This window comes from Nicotiana tabacum, chromosome 19 (assembly GCF_000715075.1).
Source record: "Nicotiana tabacum cultivar K326 chromosome 19, ASM71507v2, whole genome shotgun sequence".
Classification (NCBI taxonomy): domain Eukaryota; kingdom Viridiplantae; phylum Streptophyta; class Magnoliopsida; order Solanales; family Solanaceae; genus Nicotiana; species Nicotiana tabacum.
In genome coordinates, this window is record NC_134098.1 from 91,829,200 (window position 1) to 91,842,451 (window position 13,252).

The following is a 13,252-nucleotide window of genomic DNA, read 5'->3' on the forward strand; positions in this document are numbered from 1 at the left end:
ATTTGAACGGCCCATTTGGCCAATCTGCTCGAAAGTTAGGATTTATGAAGTATATTCCTCAAAGGAAAAGCAGTCACCATCATTTTCGGGTGGCATTGGAAGTAGGGCCTCAACTTCCGGGCAGCTACCACGAGAGTTAAGGCCAATTTTTCCAGATGTGGGTAGCGGATTTCTGCTCCCGTTAAAATTTTGCTAAGTAATATGTGGGGAATTGCGTACTTTTTTCCTCCCGGACTAAAACTGCACTTACCGCAACTTCTGAGACCGCCAGGTAGACCAGCAATGTTTCTCCTTCTTTAGGTTTCGAGAGCAACGGAGGGCTTGACAAGTATTTCTTCAATTCCTTCAAGGCTTGCCGATACTCTTGCGTCCACTTGAAGTTATTTTTCTTTTTGAGCTGTGCAAAGAAGCAATGACACTTTTTCGATGACCGGGAAATGAATCTGCTCAAAGTCGCTAATCTGCCTGTGAGTCTCTATACTACCTTTACGTTGAATAGTTGATCCGGGATGTCTTCTATGGCCTTGATTTTGTCGGGATTCACCTCAATTCCTCTTTGTGAGACCAGGAATCCTAAACATTTACCTGAACCGACCCCGAACGCTCACTTCTTGGGGTTAAGCTTCATATTATGCTCCCTTAAGGTTTCAAACATTTCTTGAAGATGTCTCAGGTGGAAACCTGTATCCAGAGACTTGATGCTCAGTCACTCAATAGTTCTCTCAGGTGACCATTCTTTAACAGTGTTGCCACTTCTTCCCGGGGGTGCTGGCAGTCCCCAGTCCGATGGCCAATAGTGTCATGGTATTCATACCATAGATTTGGGTCCCTCTGGCTGGGATCGGACCACATAGGTGTCGAGAATCGTGCATCTTTGATATCTCTCATGGCCGACACTAACTCCACCACGCTGATGTTGAAATTATACTCTGATAACTTTGGATAAGAAGAACCTCGTGGTCCCGAGATTTCTCTATCCTGTAGCGATCTATTGTTCTGCCCACGATCGGTCCTCCTGTCAATGGTGAACTTGTCCGATATCCGGAAGCTCTTGTCACGACCTTCCGTCCACTCGTAGGGCAGAAAACGGCCCCTTGAAACTTGTCTATGTGAGTCGACATCATCCTTCATTTTTTCTTTGTTCTTCTCCCGTCCCTTTGCTTATGACGGGAAGTCAACCTGATCGTCTTCGATCCTTATCTTTGACTCGTACCAGTTGTGGACATCTGCACAAGTTGTTGCTTGAAACACGAGCAGACTTTCCTTCAACTTCCGGGAAGCATCTGAACTCCTCGGGTTCAAACCCTTAGTGAACACTTCAGCTGCCCATTCATTCGGGACGGCCGGTAACAACATCCTTTCCTTCTTTAACCGGCTAACAAATCTTCGTAATAATTCTGATTCTCCTTGCGCGATCCTGAATATGTCGACTTTTCGGGCTTGTACCTTTCTGGCACCGGCATGGGCCTTAATGAACGAATCCGCGAGCATTTCGAAGGAATCTATGGAATGCTCGGGCAATAATGAGTATCATGTCAAGGCTCTCCTCGTGAGAGTCTCACCGAATTTCTTCAATAACACAGACTCAATTTCGTGAGGATCCAGATCATTTCCTTTTACCGCCGTTGTGTAGGTGGTGATGTACTCATGTGGATCTGAGGTCCCATCGTATTTTGGCACTTCGGGCATCCTGAATTGTTTTAGGATTAATTCCGGGGCCGCACTCAGTTTGTACGGTAATTGGATGTACTTCTTCGAGCTCGGGACTTTCAATATTTGGGGTGCGCCCAGGATTTGGTCCATGCGGGCGTTTACTTCCTTCATGAACTGCAAGAGTTCCTCCTTGAATGGATTGTTATCGTTGTTGAGGCCAGACTTCGCCCCTGGGGGTGTTGTTGTCGATTTTTATGATGACCCAAAAGGTCATCTAATGTTTTAAAACTTGAATCTGCGCTCTCAAGATTTAAAAACCTCATCTTTTCCCTTCTCGATTTACATACGCAGTCCGGGCAGGTTTTCGGAAAGCATTTATGTTGAAAACTAATGAAAATAAGAATTTTTGCCTTAAAAGTTAATTTTAGTTGACTTCAGTCAATATTTTTGGTAAACGGGACCGGATCCGTACTTTGATGGTCCCAGTAGGTCCGTATCGAATTATGGGACCTGGGAGTATGTCCGAAATCGAATTTGGAGATTCCTAGCTTGAGTTATGAATTTTTGATAAAAATTAAAAGTTTGAAAATTATTTGTTTTTAAGAATTGATTGATATTTGTCATTGTTAGTATCGAGTCTGTATTTTGATTCCGGAGCCCGCTACAGGTTCATTATGATATTTAAGACTTGTCTGTGAAATTTGGTGAGAAACGAAGTTGATTTGACGTGATTCGGACGTCCAGCTAAGAAAATAGAAATTTTAAAGTATTTTTGAGAATTTTATTTTATTTGGTACTAAATTCGTAGTTCTAGGCATTATTTTGGCGATTTGATCGTGCGAGCAAGTTCGTATGATATTTTCAGACTTGTGTGCATGTTTGGTTTGGAGCCGTGAAGGCTCGGGTGAGTTTCGGATAGGCTACGGAGTGAGATTTGGCTTGAAAAACACTACTAGGCATATGATATTATTGCAGGCCTCTGAACTCGCATTTGCGAGATCATGCATCATAATTGCGACCTCTGAGAGGTTCGCATTTGCGAGCTTCTCATCGCAAATGTGAAGAGAAGCTGGGCCAATAGTTTTCACATTTGCGAGTTTTTGTTCGCATTTGCGAAGAGAGTCGGGGAAGAGGCAGTGATCGCAAATGCGATCAATTAGTCGCATTTGCGAAGAATTAGTGGTCGCAAATGCGACACTTTCCTCGCATTTGCGAAGGCAGCGGGACTGTAAAGGGCATCGCAATTGCGATTGTTCCTTCGCATTTGCGAAGCTCAGGTCGCAATTGCGACACCTGCAACTGAGTAAAAGGGACTTAGACGGGATGTTTCATCCATTTTTCATATTTTCAAAACCCTAAACCTTAAGAGGTGATTTTTCAAAGACCAAATCTTCCCCAAATCATAGGTAAGTGATTCTTAACTCTTTTCTTTCAATCTTTTACATCTTATAACAAGATTTCAACCTAGAATCTAGAATTTTTATGGTGAAATTAGGATTTTTTGGTAGAACTTAGGAATTTCGAAATTTGAGGATTTAGACCTCAATTTGAGGTCGGACTCCAAAACTAATTACATATTCGGGCTCGGGGTTGAATGGGTAAAAGGATTTTGGTCTGAACCTCGGGTTTTGACCAAGCGGCCCCGAAGTCGATTTTTCGACTTCTATTTTTTTTGTTTCACTTGTACTTTCTAAGAGTTGCCCCAGTTTGGTCTCTTGGGGCATGGACTTTTCTTTTCATTTTTTTTCATTTTTTTTTGAACTTTTGACTCTAAACTTAATTTCAAAAGAGGGTGGTCAAAGAAAATAACACACGCTCAAAAGGGGTAACAAAGGGAATAAAGTATTTGGATAGCAAAAAAAAGCCTCCTAGCCTCGAGAATGCCAATTATAGTATCCTTTCGTGATCACAACATTGATGAGCATGTCTATCTTCTTGGTGTGTCGTGGTCGGAAGATACTTTTCACCCATTAATGTCAAACTTTTCAATAAACTTCAATTGATTCTTCCTCAAACCCGACCTTCACAATGATTTGAAGGTAAAGATCATTAACCTCCACGGGTCATTTTATTCGAGCTTAATTCCAAAGTGTTTCAACTCTTTATTCATCCTCAAAAGTTCCTTTTCTCATTTATCCAATTCAAGCTTAAAATCAGTTTTCTAAGATCTGGCCAAAAATTCCGCATGCATGTCATATCACTAAAACTAGCGGGAAAAGAACTAAGCATGAAATGACACAAAAGGACAAACTGTATTTCATTGAGTAAACAACAAGACAAACAACCTATTTAATTTATGTAATATAATTGATTTATTAAGCAATATTTGATATTATTGAGTCATTTTTGAATAGATAAGAGTAGTTTGGAGGTAAATTCCAAAGAAAAAGCTGTGATTGAGAATTAAGTGGCCTTCGGAGCGAGGTAAGTGTTGTGTCTAACCCTGACTTGAGGGAATTAAGAACCTTAGATTACTTGCTAAGTGAAATTCATGTGAGCGGCGTATATGTGAGGTGACGAGTACTTATGCGCTGCCAATTTACCTGTTTTTCATGTTTTTCTGTTTTTCTTATATTGTCTCTTTCCTATGCCAAATTGCTACGTGTTATACTAGTGTTGTTCAATCTATCGTTCTTATCATGTTTACGGATTTTCTGGTGATAATTGAGTTTTCAATTCAAAGTTGAGATTGATATTATGGAACCAAATATTGAAGTAAGGTTTGTACTTGTTATTCTATCTCCCTGTTGTCATTTATGCATTGCATTATGGTAAGGGAGAGTGTTAATGCACGAAGGGTGATGTCGTGCCATATTGTGAGTATTAATGCATGAAGGGTGATGCTGTGTCATATTGTGAGTGTTAATGCATGAAGGGTGATGCCATGCCATATTATGAGAGTTAATGCACGAAGGGTGATGCCGTGCCATATTGTGAGTGTTAATGCACGAAGGGTAATGTCGTGCTATGATATGAGAATTAATGCACGAAGGGTGATGTCGTGCCGTTTCTATTAATTTTATGGTGAGATTGAGAGTAAAAGCACAAAGGGTAATATCGTGCATTTTTCCTTACTGTATTCACTATTCCTGTTGATTCATGGTATATTGACTGCTCCGGTGATTATTCTGTTGTAGTTCTTTATCTTATATTCCCCTCAGTATGTTTCCCCTCCCGACATTTTCTGTTTAGTTCTTCATTTCTGTTATTTGTATATACACTGTTAAATTGTACTGGTTGATTTGTAGGTGTCTTGCCTTAGCCTCGTCACTACTTCGTCGAGGTTAGGCTCGACACTTACCAGTACATGGGATCGGTTGTACTGATTTTGCACTTCATGTGTAGATTTTGATACCGGCTCGGGTTGATTGAGATTTTGCTATTGGTCCGCTGTCCGGAGACTCAAGGTAGATCTGTCGACGTTCACAGACCTTAAAGTCCCCGTCTATCTTTTCTGTTCTACTGTTTCTTTCATTCAGACAGTTGTATTTCTTCAGACTATTACTTGTAGTAAATTCTAGAATGCTTGTAAATTGTGACTCTAGATCCGGGTGGTAGTAATGAATATAGTTTTTATGATATTTCGCTCTTATTATATTTCATCTTAGTTAATTATTGTTAATTACTGAATGAAAATAAGGAATTGGTTTAATAATTCTCTAACGTTGGTTTACCTAGCAAGTGAAATGTTAGGCGCCATCACGGTCCCGTCGGTAGAAAATTTCGGGTTGTGACAATTTTCTGCGTTGTTTGGTTCGCAGAAACACGGGAGGAACTGGATCTCGCCTGTTTGCATTATTTAAAGCGCCTAATAGCGCTTGCTTTAACTCCGTCATAACATGATCCTGTCGCATGAGGTGGCCTAGAATGATTGCATGTTGCTCTTACAGGATCCTTACCACGTCTGCTACGCGCCCCTAGTCATCATCATCTGGAGTCGCTTCTCGTACTTGCCTGAGGTACTGCCCGTCATACACCAGCGTGGCATCTTCCCCCTCATTGCGAGTGTCGTTGATTGAGTCCTCAAAATGGGGATGTTCCCCGTGAGCCTCAGGATCGCGAGTGTTATTAATGGTATCGATTGCCATTTTTTGCTAAGATAGAAAATGATCAAAGCTTGTCTATGGAGAAAAAGCAAGGACCAATTTTAATCGCACGACTGTCTAGGCCCCACAGTGGACGCCAAACGGTTTACCCGAAAAATGGTATCGTTGAATTTGTTCGTGGTTTCTAGACAAATGAATCAATTTAATCCCAAAAGATAATAAATTAATCAATTTTCGTGCAAGATACTTAGCTCAAATGTAGATAAAATGAAAGATTTGGATAGCCTAGGAACAGGGTTTCCGGGCACGATGATGATAAGAACAACAAGTTAAAGAGAGAAATAATATCAAGATGCTGTATTAGAATATGTTCTTTGATCTTGAGGAAATTCTGTCTTACAATGATAGTTGAGCCTATTATTTATAGCTCAGTGGGCGTAATTGTCGGGCCCACCACTAATGATAATTATCAAAGTGCGATAATGGAAACCTAACAATAAATATAAATGCCCAAATTCCTGTAATGAGTCAATATTCTTTAATGTTGTAGAATATTCTTCATTAAATGCTACCGGGCGCATCATGCATACTTAATGTCTTTATGGACTTGCCTTTTTCGATGACACACGAGGTAGATATGCCCGATTTTCTGCTTTGATCCCATGTGTCCCCTTCTTTGGTGGCCACGTATCGTAACATATTTTACCCAATACAACAATAATTTTCTTTCGTCCAGAAAAGAAATCTTACCTTTCGAAATGTCAAAACTTTACCAAGCTAACTTTAATGAGCTATATAATAAAGTGAATGAATCCCTACTTTGATTCTGAATGCTAGAAACAATATTATTGTGAAACAAAAAGTGTCTTCAAATAACATTTATTATTTTACTCACAAATCTTTAAAAAAAACTAGTAGGAGTAGTTGTTATTAGACTCTTCATATGATTGGAAAAAAAACGAATGCAACTCATTTAATGGTTATGTAAAAATGATACAATTAGAAAATATCCTATTTATTGAATAAAATAAATAAATAACTTGTTGACAAAAGACGGTGGTATGGAGTAATTAGATCATAAATTCTGAGAGAATAATAATACTGTAAGAAAGGAATTCAAGGATTAGCTGATGCCACGTGGTATGAAAAATGGGGACCCAAAACAGTATACTCAAATGTGATCGTAAAAGATCCGTGTATATATAACAAAGTTGTCGTTTAGCGAAGTACTCCGTACGAACATCACCTCTGAGCTTTTCATTCCATTTACTTACTTATTTGATTTGCAATCACTGAAGCCCACCCCCCCTATTTTGTCAACTCATCCCCTTTCTTTTCTCTTTTCTTTTGGGTCAATAATCCCTTGATATTTTTGTCTTCTTTGTGATGCAACCAAGACGTCCTAAGTCATCACCAAAGATCTTGGTAAGATCAATAAAAAAACTTTCACTGTTAATTAAAGATCACAAGTTTAAACATTAAGAATGGAACAAAATTCTGGTAAAACACCTTTCTTCTTTAATAAATTTTTATGTGGCGTGAGTCTAATTAGTGAGAGCTTTCGATACGAGTGCGGAGGCCAAATGTGGATAAAGAAACAAAAGATTTTAAGAAAAAATAGAAAAGTTATAGTTTCAACCATATATTATACAAAATCAAGTTTCTCTAGAAGATGAAAAACCCTAATCCTTTAGTATTTGAAGGGTAAAATATTCTTAATATTTTTTATATTGAAAAAAGATTATTTAGATTTATCATGATCGTGCGAAGCGCGGACAAATTGACTAGTGATTGTCAAATTTGAAGGAATTCCCTAATCATTTTGCAATTGCATCTCCACTTTTTCCTATAATAATAATAAATATTATTATTGTCTACGAATATCAACAGGGATTGGAGTTGTAGTCTACTGTATATTGTCAAACATGTTAAATTCTGAATTCAATATCACAAATTTGAAATCTTAGGATTTCACCTATACCAATCTAGCAGGATACCTCTTTCTTTTGGAAAAGTCAACAAGAAAGGGAAATCAAGAATGTTGAATTTGAATTGAACAAGAAGAATTCACATTGTTATGTATTCAAGCCCAAAATGCTGGCAATTTATGTATAAACAATGATGAGAGGCAAGTGACATATAGCCGATTCTGGACCCTATTTTTTTTTTTTAAAGTTTAGCGATTAAAGTTGAAAAGACATGCATGCAGTCGTTAAACCAGCTGAAAACTATAATGTATAATTTATTCTGCTTGAAATAGAAGCATATTATCTTATTACAACACCAGACAATGTACATCAAACTAAGGCATCAAATAATAGCAACCAAGTCCCGTATTTCATCAGTAAGTTGAATTAAGCAATATAGCATATATATCTTGTTGAACTTTTACCCTTTTACTAAAATAACTGCTCTCAGTAATCAGAATAGTTCTCAACAACAGTAGGGGATTAGATTAATCAAAGGTCATACTTCCTTTCCTTTCTTTGTTCGAGTATATATTTCGACAAATTTCTAAATATCAGTGTGTCATACTGAAGGAAAGTACTTGGAGAGACCATAAGGGAGAGAGTAGAACTCTTCACTCCTCGGATCTCGGCCATAGTACTTGAACTTAGCCCACCAATGCCTTCCACTGTCTTTCCTAGTTAAGGGATGCCTGCGCGCGAGAGTGATGTCTAAGAAGTATGCTATAATTCCTGCCACTGCAGCGGGGGAAGTGAAGATCACTTGCATAATTTGGTCAAACTGCACATAGGATAAAGGCTAAATAAGTTTTTATTCAATTCTTCAATGCCAAAAAATGCCTGTTGTATCAAATTGAAATGCTGATAAAGGAGAGATTAATGACTTTGATAAATGTACTAACCGTGGCAGAGCCAGATTGAACTGGACCGCGACCAGTGGTTATGACATAACCGTTGAAGTACTGTGGCACAGAAAGGCCCATGTAGATTGAGAAACCTAATATGAACTTAGTCCTGTAGCTGTTCAGGTTGCAGAACTGTAGTAAATCAAAACCAGCAGCAGCTGCCTCATCCAATCAAACACTAACATAAGTGATCAAAGACTTTATATAGGGAATAGGAGCATTTTGTCAGTTAAGAGAACCGGACAATTTCAAAGTTAGTAGCAGAAATTGTATGTGTTTTTAAAATGAGAAAATCACATACACATGAGGGCAAACAAGACGCAATATAAAGCTCCAATGATCGGTAGAGGTATTGAAGCAAGAATAGCTCCAAATTTTCCTGTTTTCGGTCAAAGAGAGGGCAGCCATTACTTATTTATGATAAATTTACGATAGTCAAAAGATGGCAATCACTTAAAAGAAGAAAGAGAATTATACATTTCAAAACAATAGAACATATAAGCAAGTACCAAGATCAGCTATATAATACAATGAATTTGATCTTTGTAGAGAATATCTCACCTAACACAGAAAAGAAAAGCATAAATGCTGCAGAGATTTGAATTACCCTTCTGCTTCCAACTCGTGTCAATGCCAAAAGACCTACATTTTCACTTCACAGTTCATAATAGAAAAGCATTAGAACGCATAGTCAGGTTACAAAAAGGTATCTGCAGATGCATTTTTTGGAGTTTGATATCCAGAGACTACTACATTATTGGAAAACATTAACTACTTAGAGTATAATACTCCTCACATCTTAGCCTTGATTGTGCCCTTGATTTTAAAAGTAGCATGAGATATTGAACAAACTAAATAGCCTACTTTAAGCATTTCTAAGGCAGATATATGTATTACACTGATACGGTAGCTCCACTGCCGGTTCCCCATAAACCATTGAGCAACATACCTAACCCCTGGACACCAACAAAAAAGAAATTTTAGTTTCAACATAGAATTATTGATTGAGAGAAAGAACCCGTCGTTGGTGAGAATATCATCGTTGTAAGTTCACCTACCAGCCATCCAGCACCACGGCTCAGAACTGAAGCTGGGCAATATGTTGCACTTCCATATCTTGCAGCAGCAATAAATCCTCCAGTAGACTGTCAAAAGAGATACGGAAACTGTTTTTCAGAAGGACAATGTCAACATACATGACGATGTTCAGCCTTAAAAATTTACAATACCCAAAACCTTAATAAATTCAACTAGAATCATGCATCTCACAACATAGTAATAAATCAGTAGTTGAATTACTGGATAAAATGTTAGGTTTTCATAAGTTTTACTTGTGAGAGGAAAAACCGAATCAAGTCAGCAACTACATCAAATATTAGCCTAAACATTTGCAACTGGATATACACCTCAATGAGAGAAACAAAAGCTGCAGCCAACATCAGAAAGACGTCTCCAGCATCAACATTGGGAGTACCCCATTGCAATGGGTAAGGAAATCTTATCCTGCATTTCCAGAAAACAAGAGTTCTTGAGAGCAAAACCTATATAAACATTGGAAATTAGATCAGATATTCTTTAACTGCCAGACATTGTCACTTTATGATAGAGAAGCAGTGTAAAAAATTTGAGACAGACGTTCACAATAAAGTAACAGATTGCCAAAAATTGTTTGATATCGGACGATATCAGTATTACAGTCAAGCCTACTACTATTTCCTCTCATAATTATTACAGTATCAAGTGGCTGATGTGAAATAAAAATGAAGTTAATTAGATGAAGCTATGCTTTGGCATGATTCTTGCCACAAGGGGACTATTTGTTAGGTACTGCGGCCAGAGGCGTGGACTTGCTAATGCCAATCTCAACTGAAGCAGATAATTCCTATAGAAATATAATTACTTTGAAGTGTAATTTGTACCAAAATGATACTGTTAACGGCAAGTATAAGAGATTTTGATCATAAAATATCCATGAGCTCCATTTTTAACATGCTTAATGAATAAATAGAGAAGTGACTACGTATAAGTGAAAATATTAGTGTGAACACACCATGAAGCTCCACTAACGAGCCCTGAGCGATCAACTCGGCAACTGAACTGAGTCTGTAGGGGTCTGTTCTTGTATGCACCTGCTACTGTGAGAAGGGCTGCAAATGCCCACACTATTCCAACTGATAACAGGACAGCGAATCGCTCAAATAAGGGTTGCTTCAATTTCCACATATGAGGAATAAACTGCACAAACATTTGTTAAAACACACAGTATTAAAAGACCAAAATGGAAAAACCAATATCAGCACAAATTGATCTCCATATCATTCTTCTGCTGCTTAATCCTTATACAGTGGATCTAAGCAGAGAATCAAAAGTTACCCTGCTAGCACTTTTTATTTGATTTCCTTTGTTCATTTAGCGTATGATTCTCCTATCTTGTTATGCAACTTTCCCACTAAAAAAAAGATAGTAGTAAAACACAAATGAAGACAATAAAGAAAACAAGGCTTCCCGTCGAAGGGTGAAAGGCATTTATATCAGGTCTCAGTGATTACCAACATTAATAGGTGCAGATAATACATGCATCTCAAGACCAAACCCAATAAATATTAAGAATAAGGCTTACTTGTGACAACAATATAAGTAGAATTAACTCTGGAAGTCCAATTTCAACACATTGTGCCAGCTGCCATCACCGATCAACATAAATAAATTATAACTCAGTAAACCAATGTTGAAAGGAATGGAAGTAAATATATATGTTCACGGCCAACTTCAGGTTTGTTTATCTAGCTCATTCGAAGAGGAGATAGAAGATAGTAGTAAGGAACAACCGGAGTTCTTACAAGTGGAAAACCTTGTTGATATAGCCCAATGCCAAGAAGCAACACCAATGGAGCCTTGGAAAGCGGAGACAGGAACCTACATATATTGTCAAACAACTGGAATTAAACCTTCTGTTCAACAGAATAACTAGTAATACAATGCTGCAAAGAGAATAATTCTGCAAAATGACCACCTTGTAACAATTCTCCAAACTCCAAAAAAGCCAGCTAATATGGGAAGAACGGACGCTATCATCAGAGCCCCCTGCATTCCTCTCATCGATTGTTTAAACCTCTGAAGAAAGCAAATGATGCTATGATCAAAGCAATTTATTTTTTGAGGCAAAAATTAATGCTCAAAACACAAAACTGAAGCGAGCAATTCGAGTACTCCAACCTCACGAGGGTCAAGGTATGTATTGTATCTGTTGGATAATGCAATAAAAACGGCTGGAGTTATGAATCTGAATGATCCACCTATCACCACTGGAAGCCGGGTTCCAAACCAAGATTGCAAAAGAGTATTCAACCCAGCAACAAATAGCAAAGTTTGTATCACTTCAGCTTTCTCCACCTAGAAGACATAAACTGTTGTAAGTATACACTAATTCCCTGAACTTTCAATAGTCAAATAAAATAGGACACGTAACACTTACAATTGATAACAAAGATACAACAACAAGTACTACTACTATGCATCAATCCCAAAAAAAACTATATGAATTCTCATTGACCAGTTGCTTTATTTAAAGCTCATCTCAAACCAAGATTATACAGCAATCATAAAACTTAAGATACAATTTTTAAAAAGATACTTACATTGCCACCACCCATTTGAGGGACAATGATGGTAGGGATGATGACAGTAGTGCCAAGCATGACTAAATAGTGTTGAAAACCCAGTATAACTGCCTCAGCTGCATCATTTAAACTAGGAACTCAGAATTTAGCTTCCATACTTCAAGCAGTCAATAGTTAATTTTATAGGGGCGACTGTTTAATTAATTTAGCAATATATGATCAAACAGAGGAGGAAACCCCAGACTTGGTGAGGTAATTCGGGAATTATAAGAAAGAACTCAACTAAACATTCCTGAATCAATTTCTCAAATGATCATTCAACTTATGATTTTTTTTTCGCAGAAGTCATTAAACTAATTTTTGTCACTTCAAAATCTTCTAACTTCCATTTTTTTCCTACAAAAATCACTAGGCTAACTTTTGTCGCTTTAAAATCACACAACTTATAACTGGTTACTCAGAAAATAAATTTTGTTAGAGAATTCTTAAGTCTTAACTTGACCGAAAAGTCAATTAGGCATGTCAAATCAGCTAAAATGCTAAGATGGTTTTCCACGTCAGCAAGCAGAGCCAAATATTTACCACTCCAGTGAAATGTGAATTGATATGAATGTGATTAAGTAATTAATTACGAAATGTGTGTGTAAAGTACTTACCCCAAGAAGGATTGCTGTTAACACAGTAGTCTACTCCGGGAAGTTGATCTTTCACCGGATGAGGCACTAATTCATCTCCTTTCCCTGCTGTCATCTTTCCACCACTCTATAAGACTTGCAATCCAACTCTTCTTTTTACATAAATATATACACCATGCAATTAAAGGGTAAAGCTAGTAATAATGTCTTTTTTAAGTGTACTAAATTTATAGGAGAAACTTTAAAACTTGAAGCAAAAGAAGAGGGCTTAATTTGCATGGCGAAGATTAGGAAGAAGAAACAACGTTAAGTAATGAACGAGGAAGAAGAAAAAAGGGGAAAAAACGAAGAATTGGAAACGATAGATATGGTTAGTTAGCGATCGTTGAGACTAAAAGCCAACCATCTTTTAGAAGTTGATGTAGA

The 13,252-nt window shown here is 37.7% G+C and overlaps 1 protein-coding gene across 1 annotated transcript; it reads right to left on the reverse strand.

Moving 5' to 3' along the window:
* Nucleotides 1-7,933: 7,933 nt before the first annotated feature.
* On the reverse strand, nt 7,934-13,126 carry LOC107797710 (nucleobase-ascorbate transporter 4-like). The gene is made up of 14 exons (XM_016620622.2): nt 12,848-13,126; nt 12,210-12,307; nt 11,788-11,964; nt 11,585-11,685; nt 11,412-11,487; nt 11,192-11,251; nt 10,622-10,806; nt 9,978-10,074; nt 9,630-9,716; nt 9,469-9,527; nt 9,133-9,224; nt 8,873-8,950; nt 8,569-8,729; nt 7,934-8,447 (listed from the first exon to the last, which is right to left on the reverse strand). The coding sequence occupies exons 1-14, from the start codon at nt 12,939-12,941 to the stop codon at nt 8,229-8,231; spliced, it is 1,584 nt and encodes a 527-aa protein (XP_016476108.1). The 5' UTR covers nt 12,942-13,126; the 3' UTR covers nt 7,934-8,228.
* Between the last annotated feature and the right edge of the window lie 126 nt (nt 13,127-13,252).

What these genes read in the sequence shown, in the direction of transcription:
- LOC107797710 (XM_016620622.2), bottom strand. Translation starts at nt 12,941, where the DNA reads ATGACAGCAGGGAAAGGAGATGAATTAGTGCCTCATCCGGTGAAAGAT. An exon ending in CTCGTTAGTGGAGCTTCATG is followed by an intron (nt 10,075 to 10,621) that starts GTGTGTTCACAC and finishes CTGGAAATGCAG; the next exon opens with GATAAGATTTCCTTACCCAT. An exon ending in GCCGTGGTGCTGGATGGCTG is followed by an intron (nt 9,528 to 9,629) that starts GTAGGTGAACTT and finishes GTTGGTGTCCAG; the next exon opens with GGGTTAGGTATGTTGCTCAA.